This window comes from Myodes glareolus, chromosome 25 (genome assembly GCF_982192425.1).
Source record: "Myodes glareolus chromosome 25, mMyoGla1.1, whole genome shotgun sequence".
Lineage (NCBI taxonomy): Eukaryota > Metazoa > Chordata > Mammalia > Rodentia > Cricetidae > Myodes > Myodes glareolus.
Genome location: NC_142050.1, coordinates 32,853,986 through 32,874,554, shown reverse-complemented (window position 1 = coordinate 32,874,554; position 20,569 = coordinate 32,853,986). Strand labels below are relative to the sequence as shown.

The 20,569-nt window shown below is 36.6% G+C and overlaps 1 protein-coding gene and 1 pseudogene across 6 annotated transcripts in view; one reads left to right on the top strand and one right to left on the bottom strand.

Moving 5' to 3' along the window:
* The window catches only part of Agbl3 (AGBL carboxypeptidase 3), an 86,195-nt gene that overhangs the window by 32,110 nt on the left and 33,516 nt on the right, over positions 1–20,569 (bottom strand). For all 6 annotated transcript variants that reach the window (XM_087901841.1, XM_087901840.1, XM_087901842.1 and 3 more), the window contains 6 exons: positions 14,625–14,751; positions 13,278–13,378; positions 12,942–13,054; positions 4,527–4,593; positions 2,814–2,894; positions 122–179 (listed from right to left, as the gene is read on the bottom strand). In XM_087901841.1, coding sequence (XP_087757967.1) covers positions 122–179; positions 2,814–2,894; positions 4,527–4,593; positions 12,942–13,054; positions 13,278–13,378; positions 14,625–14,751 — 547 coding nt within the window. The remainder of the gene's footprint in view (positions 1–121; positions 180–2,813; positions 2,895–4,526; positions 4,594–12,941; positions 13,055–13,277; positions 13,379–14,624; positions 14,752–20,569) is intronic.
* On the top strand, positions 5,697–7,411 carry LOC146889482 (mortality factor 4-like protein 1 pseudogene; annotated as a pseudogene).

Here is a 20,569-nt window from a genome sequence, read left to right as displayed (position 1 = left end):
GGTAAGTAAAAATTAAAAAAAAAAAGAATGTTTGACACCAAGCACCAAGCCCAAAGTTATGGCATAAAATGAATGTTGCTGAATAAATTATTGTTTGTGAGAAGGTAAAACAGAAGTTTACCTTTCACATCAGAATTTGATTCTTCGTGTCTTTGGAGTAAATGTTCTTTACCATAAACCTAATGGAACAGAGAATCAGAAAGTAGGTGATATATTATAAACATGAAACTGGGGTATGCTTCTTATTTGATTATAATATGAAGGGTTTTCAACAAAAATTTCTTATTTATTTTTATTTTATTTCTCTTTAATTAATAAATAGCAGGAAAAATCAGTATTTTTGTTCATTACTAAAGAGAGATTCTTTTCCTCATACAGCACTCATATATCTTGACAAAGAAATAAAAATGTTAAATTAGAATTATTTAAATTAGAAGTTGAGAGTATGAAATTGATGAAAATATACACAGTTGTGTGAAAAATGTATCAACAAATTTCAGAACTATGCCTATATACAATAAGTAAAGAATATTTTCTTGAGCTTTGTAAAGAACTCTAAAACAAAGGAAACTGCAAGTATATTGCTTCCTCTTTTGAGGGGAAACACAAACTTGACATTTTGGACTAAAAGAGATGCATACTGAACTTTTGACTGTGAACCTTGACTAGTGTACAAATCATTGTGAATGAAAACATTTTAAACATTTTCAAGCTTTTGTTTCTTTGCCTAATATTATAAAGAATTTTCTAAAAGGTCTGAGGAGGGAAATATAAATGAAAAGCATTTTTGCCATCATCTAGTACATATAATTCAGTAACGCTAGACTATGAAATAGAGTTAATGCATAGTGACACAGTAATATTGTTTGTCTGTATGTTTGTTTTTATGGTAAAGAGAATGATAGAACTTTGGCCAGTAGGGAAGAAATTGTGTAGAAGTACCATATGTGGGCTGTACCACTGTCTATGTCCTATATCCTTTCAGGAAGTGGCTAGTAAACATAATAAAAGACAAAAAAAGAAACAGAGTTAATGCTAGCATCTATGATTCTAGAGCTTTGAGTCCAGTCTGGACGACAAAGTGGAACCTCTCAACAAAACAAATCAAATCATACACAATAGAACACAAACACAACACTTGAAATAGTTAAAACACAAATCCATTTCTTTGTATATATAATTGACAACAGATATTGTCATATCTATGGAAATGAGGAAAAAGGCAAAAATTAAAATTGATTATGGGGTTGACGAAATGACTCAGTGGTTCAGGGTGTTTGTTGCAATGACAGGAGTTGTCTCTGACTACACAGCGTTGTTCAACTAACACTGATTTTTGGCTGATTGCTCTAATGTCTTCAACCCTGCCCAGGGTCATAATTGGCTCTTCAGGTGAATGTTTTAAAATCTCTTTTGAATGGACAGGTCTAGAAGTTGTGTATGAAATCTGTTCTGAGTTCTGGAAGGCTCCTCCCAGCTGTCTCCCCACTTTTCTGCTGTACCAGGATACAGTTTGGCAAGTGTTTCTAATCAACCCACCAATCTCTGTCCAATTTCTTTTTACCGTATGTGCACGGGTTTTAAGAATTTCCTAAGCTCCCAGAGAACCTAGACAACAATGAGGACACTAAGAGAGACATACATGGATCTGATCTACATGGGAAATAGAAAAAGACAAGATCTCCTAGTAAATTGGGAGCATGGGGACCTTGGGAGAGGGTAGAAGTGGGGAGGGGAGAGGATGAGAGTGGAGCAGAGAAAAATGTAGAGCTCAATAAATATCAACAAAAAATGTTAAAAAAATTCCTAAGCTTTAGCTTTCTTCATCTGTTGCGAATGAAATCAATTCTTTGGGAAGAGACTAGGAGGCTTTTTGTTGTATGGCCTGGCTCTCTCTTAAGGCAAAAAATCCCAGGCCTTAGTTCTGAATGTGGGACTGGTGACCATGACACTCTTCTGATTGGAGCCTGGCTGTCACAGCCTTAGGTCTTCACTACTTGCCTCTCCAGGACCTGAATCCATCTTTACAAGGCAAGAATGACCAGGGTCACTTATTCAGTGGTGCAGCACCCACGATGGAACCTCTAGCCAAACACTTGGATTGGAATAGAATTCTTTGTCCTTTTCTCTGCACTCACCCCGAACTTAGTCTCAGAAATAGGTAGTTGGAGGCTAGATTACCAATGCCTTGTTCCTCCTGGGATATATCTCTGTTAACCGTGGGGAAAGGGCTCAGCTATTTTCTTGGTTGTACTATTCTGCGGTAGCATTTCTGCCTGAGCTAAGAGTGGAACAAGGACAGTTTGGATTCTCAGACTTGCCATTTTCTATAAACATGAGGATATTTTAAATAGTTATTTTTCATTTTAACCTTATTTTTCATATATAATCTTAGACTTTTAATGGCTGTTCTTCTTTCGTTGTTAAAACAGTGTTTGCCGGTTTGCTAGTGAAGAGATTTGCTGAGGTCTCAGCTGTCATTTAGATGTCCATCTCTCAGCGCCGTCTATTTCATCCCTTCATATTTTCTTAGGTTTCCTTGCTTTTAGATTTCTTTTTAAATATCATAGATGCATTCTGTAAGCTTTCTCAAATGTTTTAAAAATAAAGTAAATACAAATGAAATTTGAACATCTCATCTTAGTAAGACCTGCCTCTCACCTGTCAAGGATCTTTTGAGATTTTGTAAACAGCAAATAATATGATCAAAGTTCTATTCATTTTTTTCTGAGGAAAAACGAGAACACATGACTTGCTGTTCTCTTGCATTCATATTTAAAACATTTTACTTCATTACAGTAATCACGATTTACCTCTCTTGCGTGATTCCGGCGCTTTGCTAAGGTGGCATTTCTTTCCCTCTTTGTTTTCAGATGCTTTTTCTTGTTTTTCGCCTATGTAAATAAGTATTTTAACTTAGTACTTAATGAATATATTAAAGTCAGTCATTTTGAGTGTCTAAATTCAGGCATTTTGAGACTCACTTCCTAGAAGATGGAGTAATGACCCCTTTCCTCCCACTGCAACTGTGCGCCCTAGATGCATGCAAAGCAAACACAAGAATCTATTAAAAAGTAATTTGGGCTTTAGAAATGTTTTCTAATCCACAGGAGAGAAGATTACTCCATATATGGACAGTAAAAATTTGTGGTTCTTGTCTAGCATGCCCAAAGCCTTGGTTTTGGTCCCTAGCACACATACATGCAAACTCAGAATTGTTTTGGTTCTATGACTGTTATATACTATCCATTCTTCACTTCTAATGGGATGTCTATTATAATGTCCCAGCTTTTGTTCCATTATTATAGGAGTACACAAGAGGGGCAGATAACTTGCCTTATTTTATAGGTTTGGGTCCAGGCCTGGTGTAGGTCTTGATGGAGGACTGATAACCACGCCCAGATGAGATTCTGGGTGTTTCGGAAAGGGGACAAATACTAGTAAATTTAGCCTTTGGGCAGGAAGTTAATAACTGTAACCTAGAGGTAAACTGTGGAACCTAAACCACTGCTTCCAAATGTTTTGTCCTCTGTAATAGGATTATGCATCCCCAGTTTTCGCTGTCAAACACTGTAGAGCCTCTCAAGGTAAGTAGAATATACCTCTCTATTCTGTTGAATGTTGAGTCTGGCTGGCTATGTGACTTACTGTGGCTAATGGGTTGTTAGTGAATATGGTATATGAAAATAAAGGCTTACTGTAAATTACTAAGGTTTTGAAGTTGTTTGTCACACAGTGAAAAGGAGCTTATTCCCTCACTTAAGTACTCTCTTTCTTCAGCAAGCCCACACAAACTGTGATCTTATTATGAACTCTCTCTCTCTTTAGGATTCTACCCTCACCTATTGACTCTTTAGGCACCTACTCTCATCTATGGAATCTATAGGCACCTACCCTCATCCATGGAATCTCTAAGCACCTACCCTCATCTATGGAATCTCTAGGCACCTACCCTCATCTATGGAATCTCTAGGCACCTACCCTCATCTATGGAATCTCTAGGCGCCTACCCTCATCTATGGAATCTCTAGGCACCTACCCTCATCTATGGAATCTATAGGCACCTACCCTCATCTATGGAACCGTATGTTTACCTATCTTCCTGTGCCGCTCTCCCTACTAGCACATATTGAAACAAAGGAAAGAATTTCTGACTCATTGTTCCCAGCACCTAGGCTGTGCCTGGTACATAGTTTGAGCACAATATTAACAATAAGTGTGTAATTAAATAAATGAATATTGGGTTAATAACCAGATGATGTATGTTAGTGTACCATATGTGGCATTAACAAGTGGTGTGGAATTTGAGAATTAATTTCACTTCCTGGCATCTTAATACTCTCATCTATGAAGTAAGGGGGTTGGAATAAAAATTCTATGACTTAAAGACATGTACATAATCAGAAAAACAATTATTACTACACAATAATGATAGATGCACAGACCTTTTCCTGGCTGTTAGTAATAACAAAAATCAGTGAACCTGCTTAACATATCCATACTGAAGCAAAACTTTTAAAGTATACCTGAGAGGTCAACTTGAGAAGATAAGTTGGAGTGTCATTGGACTCTGAACTGTCAGAGCCTCGACTACTAGAAAAGAAAAATAATAATAATTACAGTTTTCAGAATTTAAACATTGCTTTTACTTTATTATCTTATTTGAATAGACAATTCTAAAGAGAACGATATTTACAAAAGTTATTTATCATTTGGTGGTACCATATAACTTAGAAATGGTATTTTTATTTTCCAAATGACAGAAACTATAGATGTTTGGGAATATGCTGTTGGAATGTAAGCCCCACGAGAGCATGGTTTATTTTTTCTGTCTGCTCCATTACTATGCCATTATGGGGAGAACAGCACCTGGTACACAGTGAGGCTCAATATTCTTTGTTAATGAACAAGCGATATATCTGTGGAATTCTATGACTCTTATGGTTATCATTAGTTCTTAAAATTAATTTAATAACATTTATTTCTATTTTGCTTAAAGACAATTAAGGGCCACCCAAAGTATAGTAGTACCTCAAAGAACAAAAGGTCAAACATAAATCTATTTCTCATTATAATCATTTAATACAAAGTATTAATAGACAAAGTTTATTTGTTTGAGCAATAACTCATGAAAGGAAATACTTCTGTGTTGTATTCCACACATATTACTGTTAATTAATAGATTTTTACTTTTTAAGCAGTTTTAGGTTTACAGAAATGCATAATAGATAGTTCACAGTTCTCTCATGCACAGTTTTCTCTGCTAATGGCTTCTTGTGCTACATGGTAATTTCTTACAATGGACAGAAAATCTATTGTCTACTAGCTGATTCAACATATATTCTGCAAGCTTTGACAAACTTATAAAGATATATATCTTTCACCGCTACAGCATCAAACACAATTTCATTAGCCCAAAAATTCTGTTTGACTATCCATGATTCTGTTTCCAGGGAACTCTGAACAACTACTGACCCTTTCCCCCACTAGTTTTGTTTTGCCCATTGTGTCATGTGATCACACAGCCTTTTCAGACTTCTTTCATTTACCAACACTGTTACCAACACCGAGGCAGGCACTGTAGGGGTAGACTCCTATACTGATTTACCACTAAAGTGTCTTTTCCTTTACTTCAACTAAAGCTTTATAAATAAAGCTAGATATGCTTAGAGGCATTTCTGTCCACCATCTTTGTGATGAAGGTAAGCATGCATACCATCTTTAGGATGCAAATTGAGCATGTCCCGAAGTGTTCCTGTCTGACATTTTTACATTTTCAAATCTGTTATATGATCCTGGGCCATGAATGCATCAATGTGTCTGCCATTTTTCTTTCATGAAGCATGACTTAAAACTGAGCATGTTCAAGAATCTACTTCTTAACTGAGCATGCTCAGGAAAGTGTCCACCCCTCCAGCGCTTTCGTATACTAATATTTACAGGCTTTCTAAGTACAGTTCCTACAATGTCTTTGAGGAAGGCACTGCTGTTTGCTCTCCTTATCTGCTACAGGTAACAAATCCTTCTCAGTTATTATTTCTTGGCCATGCTTGTTTTAGTATTGTATTCATCAAGATGAAACCCATTGTATGTGGTTGCAATATAGACTTAGATTTCTGTTCTGTCATACTGTTTCATGGTTCAGCAACTCACTTATTTTTATCATTGAATAAAAAATATATGGACACACTTTTTTTATATATAAAATTAATTCATCTATTAGAGGACATCTGATTGCTTCCAGTTTGGGCAATTATAAATAAAGCTGTTTAAATACTATGTGGACTTGTTTTCAGTTTACTTGGTTTAAACCTAAGGAACAACGATGAGCTGGTGTAGTAGCTTCATGCCCCTTATGATGGTTCACACAACTGCAGTTAATCTGTCTAGGAGTAGAGAATCTACAGGGGCAATTCTAATGTGGCTACAGTTTCTACATGTTAAGATAGTATACCTCCTTGTTGAAGTGGAAGTTACATGACTGATAAGATACAAAATCAAGGTTGAGACATCTGAAAATGGAGCAGTCACAGTGACCAATTTCTTCTTAATGGTATGGAGTGACCTGTCTCCCTGATGAATGGGATCTATCACACAAGTATGAAGATACCCCCAAATGGCTGATGGACTATATGGTTATAATTTCAGCCTTTGAAAGTAGCACGTGGTAAAGAGTAGGTGGTGGTAACTGGGGGTGGTGGGAGAAGGAGCAGGTGGAATCATTTATAAATGGCACCCAAAGCCTAAATTCCAGGAGGGTGAGGTGTGCTGTGCTTTCACGGACCACTTGTCTAGGAAGCAAAGTGTGTAAAGGACCACAAGGACAAACAAGGGCAATATTTCATACACCACAGTGGTTGGAACAGATGGAGTGGAATAAACGGGTTCCAGAAAGCAGAGCACTTAAGTCTGTGGACAGCAATTTGCAGAAACAGCGAGAACGTTAAAGGTCAATTAATCAGGAGCGAGCAAGCAGAGGGCAAGAGGAGAGAGGCTGATCCCAGTAAGAAGACATCTGGCCCGCAACAGAAAAACAACAAAAAAGAACAGGCAGGAAACTCCAGGAAATAGAGATGATGACAGAACCAGTGAGACACCTCAGCCTGAGTGGATCCTACTGCTGAAAACCAAGAAACATTTATGTACAGGGTTGAAGCTAAAGAGTCCTGAAAGCTGACACCATGGCTCGTGGATGCCTGAGACTTGATCCCAGGCAAATGGTCTTAGTAAATGTGTCGATCCATGCAGCTGGGACATGGGTGCATCAGGGCGATCTATGAGAATTTCAGCATGCTGCAGTTTCTCAGAGTTTCAAGATTCCCTCAAGTACCTGACGAAGGATCCTGCAACTTTGCTCAGTGCCAGTGATTACGAAGTGGTTCCTCCTGAGCATCATCGGAAAGCCGTGTGAGGGACGCGCTCTCACTCGTGCTTGGGTCTCTGGAAACAGAGTTTGGGTCTTAGTCCTTCTGTACAAAGGATGTACTTTGAAGATGTTACTGTATAACAGAATTGATGTCTGTTTTCTGTTGGATTTTAAACAGAGGAAATAAAAGGAGCTCCTTTTTTTCTTTTCTTTTTCATTTCAAAGTTTCTACCAGTGTATTCAATGATGGACAGACAATAGAGAGACATACTGTATGAACAGCTTTCTTGATGCTGTGACCCTTTAATACAATTCCTCATGTTGTAGTGACTCCCGATATCAAAATTATTTTGTTGCTACTTTGTAACTGTAATTTTGCTACTGTTATGAATTATAATGTAAATAACTGATATTCAGGATAACAGCTATGTGACCCCAAAGGGGTTGTGACCCACAGGTTGAGAACCACTGCTGTAGCGTATTATTACTGCCTAGCTGACAGAGATGATTTTGAGCTGGCAGTGTTCCTTTGACACTATGCACTTTTACAGTATGTGATACTGCTTTATGACAAAATACTGATTTCTAGAGTCTAAGGTTCACGTCAAAATGCTGATTCCTAGTGTCTAAGGTTCGTGACAGTGCATGCAGTTCACACCTGTCCATTTGTGCTTCCTTTGTTAAAGCTCACCCTTTGCAAGTCATCATTGTTGTTCCTTAGACATCATATCTTTGCTCAATTGTTGAAGAATGGTAGTCCATGGTTTCTGTATTTCGGTCTAAAGTATGTTTAATATGATAGACGCAATGCATTGTGTAGCTACAGTTTTATAGGAAAGTCACTAATATAGGAGTTGTTTTCAGACCTGCAATAAATTTTTCTTTCAGTTTCAAAAATAAAGTAGTATGTGTGGGACAGGATGGTGAGGAGGCTGTGGCGTCAGCTGCGCAGCCTTTCCTGTGGATGATAAGAAAGGCAGCTAAGACTGATCTGCTTGCCCAACTAAGGGAAGAATTACAAGGAAAAGACACATGGGTGATAATTTTCTCATCATTTTATAATTTTGCAGGAAAAAAGGAAAATAAGAGGAAATAAGGTAGCATGATAGAAGATACCTCTGAATCTACCTTTAATATAGAAGGAGAAAAATCCATTATTCAGCATGAAAATAAAGGCCCTAATAATTGTCTAGGAAACATAACAATTAGCGAATATTCTTCATCTGAACTGCTTTTGTCAGTCAATCATAAATGATTTACTTGTTCATCTGTCTTTAACTATTAGCTATTTGTGATCATGTATATAGGTTATTGATGTGGAGTAATTTCATTGTGTGTGTGTGTGTGTGTGTGTGTACAAGAGTTACAGTGGAGACTCACAAATGGTTAGTCTGCTGAGAATAGTGACCATTGCTGTAGAATAGTGACTCCATAATTCTCTTTAAGACTCACAGAAGAGAGGACGGAAAGAACGTCAGAGCCTGAGGAAAAGGTGGAGTCTTATGTAGCTATTTCCTCTGAATGGAAACGTTTCTCCTGGAAGGAGGTTCATCAGACTCAGGAAGCTAAGAGATCTTTCAAGGTCCAGGGAACTCATAAAACTTAGAAGGCTCAGGAAACTCAGAAAGTTACAAGAGTCATAAAACCTCTACTTCAGGTCACATGAGAAGTCAAATTCTGGGAAGGGGGAGCTTCCTTTGGTAGAGACATCAGCAAACAGGTCAGGGTCATGGTGGATACAACTTTTGTGAGGTGTCGCCATGCTGTGATGGTTCTTTGGTGCTGCAGCAGCCTGTGAGTCACCAATACTTGTGATGGTAATCCCAATATGTTCATAGGCTCACCAAGCTACACTTAAGTGGAATTATTCCCTCAGTCTGCTTTGGTGCCCTGTGTGGAATGAATAGGATTGTATTCGCATCTCCCCGGGAAGAGTCACACCCAAACAGAGGTCCTATTTTCTCTTGTTTTTACTAGCATTAGTGTTGTCAGCGCTTTGGATTTCAAGAAACTCAAAGTGTTTGTCATGGTATTTCATTGTTCTAATTTGCAATTTCCTATGACAAATGTTAAATTTTCATTCGGGTTTTTCCTCTATTAGTTTTAAAATGTATCCTTTTATAGTTTTATTTTTAAAACATGAATGAATAACTGAATTTTTATATCCTTATTCCCTATAAAAGATATTATTCTACCTATATAAAGCTTTACTTATCACAGACTATTAGACTTTCCTTATTTATGCATAATAATCCACAGTTTCAATGTCTGTCTTTGTGGATGGGACATTGGAAAACTACCTATTTTTATAAGCAATTCTAAACAGGTTAAGAGAAGTAAGACCGAGTGTTTGAATGTACAAAGAACTATTTTATTATATAGTGCCATAAAACACTATACAAATAAAGTGTCATCATATGTTATATAGAATGACTCTTGGTTTTTGAGATGGGATATCAGGATGTAGTCCAGTCTGGTCTGAAATTCATAATCCTCTTGTTTTGGCTCCCAAGTCCTGAAATTATAGGTTTGTATTATCGTGCCTAACTAAAACTGTTTTTTAAAACATTTTAGCTCTGTTTGAGAAATTGAGACATGACTTTGCTTTCCTAGCACCAATATACTTATCGATAAGAATCTGTAGAATGTAGAATTATCTGGTTAGTATCTTTCCTTTTAGAAACTGTGTAATATATAATATACAATAAAGAAGCATCACTCTTGAAATGCAGTAAAATTCTATGTAGTAATATGCATATTTGTCTTTTTAAAAGATGAATATGAAAACTATCACTTGCTTTTACTAGAGAGTTGAAAAGATTTCAGAAGAAAACTTCCAAATATTTTAGGAACTTAGTATATAGTACATAGAAAGCATAGCTGTAGTTTGTGCTTAAGAAAGCAAGACCATGTTAGTGGTAATAAGTAAAAATATGTGAAGGAAAAGAACTCTAACAGTAAGAACTAATGGTGAGAAGAGTCAATGGAGGGGCTGGAGAGATGGCTCAGCAGTTAAGAGCATTGCCTGTTCTTCCAAAGGTCCTGAGTTCAATTCCCAGCAACTACATGGTGGCTCACAACCATCTGTAATGAGGTCTGGTGCCCTCTTCTGGCCTTCAGGCATACACACAGAAAGAATATTGTATACATGATAAATAAATAAATAAATAAATATTTTTTAAAAAGAGTCAATGGAGAGTATGTGATTGGCAGAATTGACAAAAATTGCATTACCATTCACATATATTTCTTAAGCCATGAGAAAGACTCCATTAAATTATTTTAAACCTAATGGTTACTATAGATCTTAAGAAGATAAAACATTTATATTAGAAAAAAGATATAAATATGTACTATTATTCACTGTTTACTTTGAGAAGAATCTATATTAGACAGAAAATGGTATTCTCATAAACCAATTAGAATTCTCGTAGACTTCCCTTCTGTCCATGCAATAAAATTAAAACTAGATTTTCAGGACAAGGTTGTATTTACTATTATTAAATTAATTGTTGATATTTTTATTTGACACATGAAGTCAGTATGGGAAATATTTAGCTTTCTGACTATACGTGGGATTCTTCTATATAATTTAAGAATTTCTATAACACAAATGAGGCATTCAAGGTCTATAGTGAGTCACCTTCAGCCTACTTAATTATATTATGTTTTAATATCTCTGTTCTAATACAAGTAAATATTCTCTTGTCCTTTTCTCTCTAGAAGAGGAGCAATGATCAATGGCCAGGGCAAAGACAAAATCTTCAAAACCATAGTTCCAGCAACCTAACTGGGTGCCATCCTCTATAGTTCTACTACGTTCCAACAGTCCCAAATTGAATCCATCAATACACTGAACCAGTGTTACAGCCCTCGTGATCTAATCCGCTGTAGAAATGTCCTCTCAATTGCACCAATAGGTGTTGTTTACTAATCTTTTAGATGTCTTTAAAGCCAATCATTTTAACAATCAGCATTAATCTCACAACAGTCAACATTATTCAACCAAAAGAACACAATAGAGAAAGAACAGACTTTTCAACAGATTCTAAGAAACTGTATGTCTATATTTAAAAGAATGAATTTGGACATTTATAATGCAAACACAAAAGCTCAAAATAATGTAGCTACTATTAAAAATAGTATGGAGGTTCCTTAGAAAACTAAAATCTAGTAACTACTAGGTAATCTAATAATAACTCTGACTAATACTAATGATACACTATGACTGAGTATCAATCCAAGAACCCAGTTCTAGAGTTGCACAATAAGAGCACTAAAATATTTTATACAACATTTTTCAAAAGTAGTTCACAATTCTATTTATATTAAGTATCTAAAATAGTCTAATTCATAGCATCAGAGAATGGTGGTTGTTAGGAGCAGAAGCAAAAGGAAGTTACTAGTTAATAGACATGAAAGTCAATTAAGGAAGAGGAGTAAATTCTAGAGTTCTACAGTACAATATTGTACCAATCATCAACAATGGCATACTGTATACTACCCCTATGCTAAAAGGAACAAATAAGCCCAAACCAAAACAAGCCCTAAACATCTCTGAGTAAAGAAACCCTTTCTGCATGACTTGAATGCTTCATTATATGGCCTCAGCCAACACGCCTCTTGGAATTTTATATGTGAAACCTACAGCACTATACTGGTATTACTATAAAGAGCACACATACAACAAATTGTACATTTACATTGGCAATCACATTGCTTTATTTTTACTCAAAAGAGATTAAAATATATCACAAAAGAACCTACACATTGATGCTTATAGAAGTTTTATTTATAATGCTGACACTTGGCAACAACTAAGATGTTTTTCAGTTGAGTGAATAATTCAGACAACACAATGCTTACTATTTAGAATAAAAATAAATGTGCCATCATACCATGAAAAGACAGAAGAATTTTATAAGCATGTTACTAAGTGATAAAAGGAAATTTTGTGATAAAAGGCAATTTGAAAAGGTAATATAATTCAAATCAAATGACATTCTGAAAAAGGTAAAACTAAGTAGACAGTGATAGAGGTCTGTGGTTGCCAGTTGTTGGAGGAGGAATGGATGGAGTATGAGCCAATGCAGTGAGGATACTCTGTCTTCTACTTTGATGGTAGGAAACATGTCGTTATAAATTTGTTCAAACACACAGCATGCGAAATTACTTTCTGACTGAAGTATCTGATAATGTGAACTGGACACTGGGTGACAACTGTCTGTTAATGAAATTCATTCATTGAAAAATATATCATCCTTGGATGTTGATAACAGAAAGCTCTGGACATATAGGAATGGGGGATATATGGGAAATCTCTCTAATGTTTACTCAGTTTTGCTATGGACTTAAATGTTCTAAATAAGAGAGAATGCAAAAACAATTTGGTGTGTCTTTTACCTATAGTAAACTCATGGCACACAGCCGTGCTCATATTGAATAAATCAAATGAAACCTTGATATATTTGACCAAAATAATGCACTTGTGAAAACTTTCCCTAGTATTAGAATTTTCTGCATAATAAAAGCTCAGCAAAACAATGTAACAATTACTTCAATGACCCTGACTTACCTAGACTCCACATCCATTGATATTTCTACTAGAGAAGTATCTGAATCATCAAGGCCTCTTTCCAAGTTCATATGTTTTTCCATTTCTTCTAATTCTTTCAGGCACTTAAAATACTAAGTGAAAATTATAAATGAGTTCATTATAAGAATAACATTACTTTATAATTAAACTAATTTAGTGATTATATATATCTATAATAACAGTTATTGGGTGACTACATACACCCAAACCCAGAAAGCCATTAAGATATTGAAAGGGAGCACCTGTTGTAGGACAGCAGACAGGTTGTCCATCTGATAGCCTGAATCTGACACTTATTCAAATTGATTTACTTACCTTGCTCCGGTCAGGATCACAGTAGTCCAATAGAGAATCACAAAAATGATATCCCATCGACTCTAAGTCTTTTGTGCTGAAATGAGTGCCTCGTTTATTGCCTAAAACATCAAAAAATAATTATTCATTCTGGAGGATGAGTTACTATTTTTTTCTTTTCAGATAAATCTAAATTGTGAGGCATTATAAATAAAACATGGGTATAATTCCATATTCTGTCCTTTGGATTTTCTTCTCTAGAGCAGGTCTTTTAACAGCTTAATGCTTTTGCTCATTCCTTTCGCATAACCTGGAGCAAAGCTTATTGTGCATACACTGATGTGTATTGCGAGGCAGAAAGTCAGTAAGGCAGTTACAGTTATGGTCACCAGTTACTTAGTTGTGATGATAACTACTCAGAAAAATTCCATGAGAAAATATTGTCATCATGAATAATGTTACCTCCGTTTCAGGTCACATAAAAAAGGAATCTCTAGGCGTGGTGGTATATACCTTTAATCCCAGTGACTCAAAAGCAGAGTTAAGCAGATCTTTGTGAGTTTGAGGCCAGTCTAGTCTACATAGTAAGTTGCAGAACAGCCAGGGCTATGTAGAGGAACTCTGTCTCAGAACAAAAGCAAAAACAAAACAAGTACTAGGTTGAAATTACATGTATGAATTTCCAGCATTTTCCTTTTTCAAAATGAGAAAAGTTATTTTATGTAGCCCATGCTAGCCTCGAACTCAAGAGCTGCCTGCCTTTCTCTTTAGTGTTGAGATCACAGGCAGGCACCACAATACAACCTCGAAGTGAAACATTTCCTAAGCGTTAAAATCATTGTAATACAGAATATTCTAGCTTCACTAATGCATGCTAAGTATGACAAAGGTATTTCTTATATGAGACATATACAGAGCATAGCTTCATTTTTAGTTGCAGGAATGAAGGGCTTCCTTCCAAATATAAACTGATAACAACCAACAAGTGGATGAACCAACCAACCAAAGAAGTAATCAAACTGCTACTCTATTTTTGCTTGGCAAACAATAAATCTAATAAAAATATTTAAAGTAAGTTCACTGCTTTTTCTTGGCCTCATCAGGAATTTTCAGTTTGAAAAAATCCATAGGAATTCCCTTAACAGCAACAACAAATGCTTGAAGATTAGTAAAGAGTGCATCCCAGAACATTCTTTTATACACAAAAAGAAATGATGACATAGAGATACTGCACAGTAGACATATATTCATCCTGCTAATAGGACTGATCAAACCTAAGTGTGCGTCTAAGTGGGAAGAACATGTTCTCTACTGGTGTCCGTATCGCTTTGATTCACTGTTGAGGGAGAGGTCATCTAGGACAGTTACCAAGAGTAGATCCGCAGAAGGTGGCCTCCAGTGTGAAGCTGTTTCTGATGCCCATCTTCCACATCACAACTCTTCCTGTCCCTTCCTTGCTCTTCTGAACGTTAAACTTGCAAGCTGAGAAGGAAAACTGAGAAGCAGTGATTAAAAACGGCACATGTACTTTTTGGGAAGAGGGTAAGAAGGAACAAGCAGGCAGGCTGTTTTCCTTTATTACTATTACACACAGATACAAGCATCCTTCTCTTCAATTTTTACTGTTACATACAGATACACAGGTACAAATGTAGGTGGGAAATTAAAAAAGTTCAGGGGAGAGTAGCTGGGAGTGGCTGGAAGGGGGAAAAGAGGGGAGAAAGTGATGTAATTCTTTCAATCTTTTTTTTTTTTTTTTGCCTAGAGATATGGACTCTGTATTTGCAAGGGCAGGAACAGGTAAGTGACAATGGGAATGGGTAGACACAGAAACATCTTTGGAACTTCCATTTTATTCTGGCAGAACTTCGTGAATTTTCCACAGATTCTTCTGTTTGTACTTAGCATACTGGTGCTTGAACCAGATCTTGATCTCATACTCAATCATACTCACACCAATCATCAGTGCCAGCTCCACATGTTCCTCCAGGCTGGGGTACATGCACTGATCAAAATGTTCTTGGAGGAGGAGCTTTTGTTCTTGGGCTACACAATACGTTCCTTCCGTTGCTTCCTTGGAGCTTCAGGTTGAATTTGCTGGTCACATTTATCTGAAGACACCATAAGGCCTTGGGAACCCTCACAACCAGAACTCACTGAGGAACTTAAGGGAATATGGTGTCTAGGGTGCACTGTTCTGGTTCCCAGAGTTGGGGTGCCTTGATGCATTCGGAGATTTGGTTTTGTTGATGGGTCTGGAGACACATGGGGAAGTGGAATCCTTTCAAGATCTGAGTGCCTTTGAAGACTTGATTGCATTAGCATTCCTGGTGGAATTAGGGAACTTTGAGATATTTACAGACTCAGTTTGACAACAGAGGATGGGTGATTTGGGAGCTCGGGGCTCTGGCATATGGAATCTGCACTGCCAGAGGTGACAAGAGGGACATAGGCAGGTAGGCCTATCATGAGATCCAGAGCCAGGCTTCCCAGGAGTTCTGGAGCCTACTTCGGATTCTCATAGCTCTGTCTGTTCTTGAACCAAATCTTGATATGGGACTCCTTCAAGCCAAATCTTTGAGCCATGCACTTATCAAGATGTTCTTACAGGACCAGCTTTTCTTCCTGGGAGAAAACCATGAGTTTTCTCTGTTGCTTCTTTGGATCACTGATAGAAACTTGTGACCTTGGAGGGCCTTGAGAAGCCATCAGTAAAAAAAACTTTTTTAAGTGTACAAAAAACAGAAGGAAAAATAAAATAGCATCTCTGTAAAAATTGTAATTTCAAAGCTGAAGGTGTTACCTTTTATTTCCTGGTCAATAAAACTAACTATTTTTATTTTATTGTTTAAAAGAGAGATCTCCTGTAGCCTAGGGTGACCTCTAATTAACCAGAGTTGAGTGTGGTTCAGACTCAACTTTTGCCACCACCATCCAAGCTGGAAAGTAATTTGTTTTAAGGATGATGTATTTATATTTTGAGAATAGAAATTGTAATGCCAACAATAAATATACTTTTATCATCACATAACTTGTCACAAATAAGCTTAATTTTTAAATGGTTTGTTCATTTTACTTTATGTATATGAGTGCCCTATCTGCATGAACACCTTTATCCTAAAAGAGGGCATCATATGCCATGACAGATGACTGTGAGCCACTATATAGCTGCTGAGTATTGAACACAGGATGTTTGGAAGAACAGTCAGTGCTCTTAATTGCTGAGCAATTGCTCCAGTCCCTCCAAATAAGTGTATTATTTTTTGCTACTATTAGTACAGGATCTTATACTTTTAGGAACACTTCCTGTTTTGTTGCTCGCTTGCTCTTTGCATTTTTGAGACAGTGTCTTGTTATATAGCTCACGCTAACTTCATACTCATGGCGATTATCTTTGCTGGGATTAAAGATGTGTGCCACCACACACAGAATCCTGTATTTTTAGTAAGTTCTAGAAAGTCTGCATGTTTCAGAATGAAAGTTCATCCTGTAGATTTCCAGGAATATAATGAGGAGTCTGTTTTCATATGAAAGGCATTGGAGATGTATTGAATTATTGTTTATAAAGAGATCAACATTGTTTTGGTTTCTTTTACTAAGACAAGTGTACACCAAGTGACTGGAGGGAGGTGTTGTTTAACATAGGTTTTTGTGTTCATTCTGAGATTTTTAATGTGTAGAGATTCAGTTAATTACTTATCACTATCACAATCAAATAAAGAGCCGTTCTCTCCCTGCTCCCCAGTCCCATCCTTCTAACTCCCCTTGTGCTATTGCTTTGCTGTCACGTCCTTCTGTCCTTCTGCCACCTCACTTTTTACCTTGTCACTATGAGTTTGTGTTTTTAAGACTGCTGTCTAAATAGAATTGAGTTTGTGATATTTTTTTTTCCAAGACAGGGTTTCTCTTTAGCTTTGGGCCCTGTCCTGGAACTAGCTCTTGTAAACCAGGTTGGCCTCAAACTCACAGAGACCCGCCTGCCTCTGCCTCCCGAGTGCTAGGATTAAAGGCGTGCACCACCACCACCTGGCTGAATTTGTGATGTTTTGAGACTGGCTTCTTTCATAAAATACTTTTGAGATTTATCCAAGTTGTTGCATGTAGAAATATTCATTCTCTTTTATTGCTGAGGGGGATTCATTCCATTGTGTGACTGTACTACATAAAGTCTAGTTTGGATTGTTTAATTTTTTTCTTTTCTTTTCTTTTTTTTTTTCCAAGACAGGGTTTCTCTGTGTAGCATTTTGGAGCCTGTCCTGGAACTAGCTCTGTAGATCAAGCTGGGCTCAAACTCTCAGAGATCCACCTGCTTCTGCCTTCTATACGCCACCACTGCCTGGTTGAATTATTTAATTTTTTAGAAATTAAAAAGAGCCTCCAAAATATTTGTATAAACAGGCTTACATATGAATGTAATTTTTCATATTTTTCCTATAGTTCATCCCTAGGCATGGGTTTGCTCAATCACATTTAAGTCTAAATCATTTAAGTCTGAAGGCAAACTATTCTCTAAAACATTGCATTAATAATCATATCTCTGAACAATGTATATACTCCAAATTTTTCTTAGCATTGGATATAAGCAACACTTTTTAAAAAATTTTAGTCATCATATTAAGCATGTAGTTGTATCTCATCTTCATGATTTTCACTTGTAGCTCTTTGATGGCTAATTAAACCAAATACCTTTTTTCATGTGCCTACTTAGCATTATATATTATTCTGATGAAGTCTTGTGATGGTTTAAATGAAAATGGCCACCATAAACACATAGGAAGTAGTATTATTGAAGGTGTGGCCTTGTAGGAGTAGGTGTGGCCTTTTTGGAGGAAGTGTGTCACAGAGGGTGGGCTTTGTTTTGGAAGCTCAAGACAGACCCAATGTCACTCTCTCTTCCTGCTACCTGCTGATCCAGAAGTAGAACTCTCAGCAACTTTTCCAGCATGATGTCTGCCTGAATGCTGCCATGCTTCCTGCCATGACAACAATGAACTAAACCTCTGAACCTGTAAGTAAGTCCCAATTAAATGTTTTCTTTTATCCACAGCAACAAAGCCCTAAGACAATATCACTAATATCTAATATCAGTGCTATTTTTATAAAGTTGTTTTATTACTAAGTTATTCTAAATATAATTTCTATGTCAGATATGAGATTGCAGATATTTTCTATCTATAGCATCTTTGCATCCTCTTTCTAATAGAAGACCTTTCATAGAACAAAAGAATCTATTTTGATGAAGTCCAATTTGTTTTATTTGTTTATTATGATCCAATAGGTCATGAGCTTGGTATATGTCTGTATCAGCTACTTTTCTAGTTGCTATAACAAAATACCTAACAGAAGCAACTTTTAAAAAGGAATGGTTTGTTTTGGCTCCCAGTTGAGTACAGTCTATCATGGCAAAGAGACACGGCATTGGGAAGTTGAAGAGGCTGGTTGTACTGCCTCCGCTGCTAGGAGGAAGGGAAAATGAATGCCTGTGCTCAGCTCACTTTCTTTTTAGTTAGCATAGGACCTCAGCCCACGGAATAATTCTGCCCATATTTAGGTTGCAATGGTCCTCTCACGCCAATTAATCTAATCTCATTAAACTTTTGCAGAAATACCCAGAGGCTTGTCAATTCAGTAATTTTAGATCCTGTCAAGCTGGCATACTAGCAACTATCACAATGTTCAAGAATCTTTTGTCTGTCTTCATGTGACAAAGTTTTATGGATAACATTTAAAATGTGAGGTTTAGGTGGAAGGTGTTTTAATGGCTGTCCATTTGTAATACCAATTACTGAAAGGTCTTGCATTAGATTTCCTAAGCACCTTGACAAAGGCTGTGTGTGTGTGTGTGTGTGTGTGTGTGTGTGTGTGTGCACGCGTGTGCTACTGGGCTGGACTTGCTCTCAGTGTCTATGCCCCTCTCTATACTATGTCATATCAATCACATTTATTTTATCCTATCTGAAAATCTGATAGTGAGATTCCTTTAACTTTTTTCCACAATTGATTTGTTAGGCCCAATTTCTTTGCAATACTTACAACAAACGCAAATTTACCTATTTCTGTAAACAATTATGTTTTGATTTTTCTTGAAATTGTGTTAACTCTACCCATCATTTATGAGAGACTGAATATCTGTGTTTATTGTCTCAACCCAAAATACAGAATATCTCTCCATTCATATAAATATTTCTCAATATTTTTAAGGGTTTAATATATAGATTTAAATATTTTGTTAGACTTACAAATATTCATTACTGATGGGGAAACTCTGTCAACCAATCACATCTAGTTAAGCCATGGCTACCTGGAGTCCAGGAAGAAAAACTGGGAGGACCCAGGTGCTCGTTCTCTCTGCGAGGCTCCAGCTGGACAGATAGGACGTTGTACTTCCCACTCTTGTAGTGTGAGTTTCCCCTTATAACTATTAAAAATATAACTGCCATCTTTGAGCTGGCCTGGTTATTTATCGTGCCGACCTAATTTGCATCACATTACTTAGAATTATGACAAATAGTATTGCCTTCCATTTTATCTTATAGTTATTAATTTTGACTAGAAATTGTGGACTGAACTTTTCCCCTACAATGTGCTAAAATCACTTCCTCTAAGAGGTTTTGTAGATACTTTAAACTTCGTATGTGGGCAAACGTGCCTTCATTGCTTCCATGCAGTGAGTCTGCCTTCTTAGCATTACTTAAAACTTCCAGAAGGATGCATGGGAAGAGAAGCATAGGGCTGAATCTCTAGTTCAGAAGACAGCATGTGCCACATACCTGAATCTCTGAGACCAGCCCCTAGTCCTGCCTTAATAAAGGAAAGAATAAGCAGAGGAATCCTTGTTTTGTAATCTGATTTTATGAGAAAAACATCATCTTAGAAAAGTATCTAGAAAGATCCAGTATGATGTCAAGTATAATATTTCTGTATATGTCTCTTATTAGATTGGAAAAATCTTCAATCTTTATTTGAAAAAATTAATTTTAATTTTCTGAAATTTTCACACATATATACAATGTATCTTGATTGTATCCACTCTTCACTCCTCCCTTCAAATTCTTCCAAGACCCTTCCCATCTCCTCTCCCTCACAACTTCATGTCTTTCTTTTATATATCTTTTTTATCTACTTCAAATAACATTTTATTCATTCTTTGATAATTCCATAGAATATGTTTTAATAATATTGACTTCTCTACTCCACTAGGTATCAATTTATTGAAGAAAACTTCCCAATAGTTAGTGTCAGAGCTTCATGCCTACATTCCCTGCTCCATGTTGGAATTTTGCCTGGCTTGAACTTGAGCAGGTCTTGTGTAT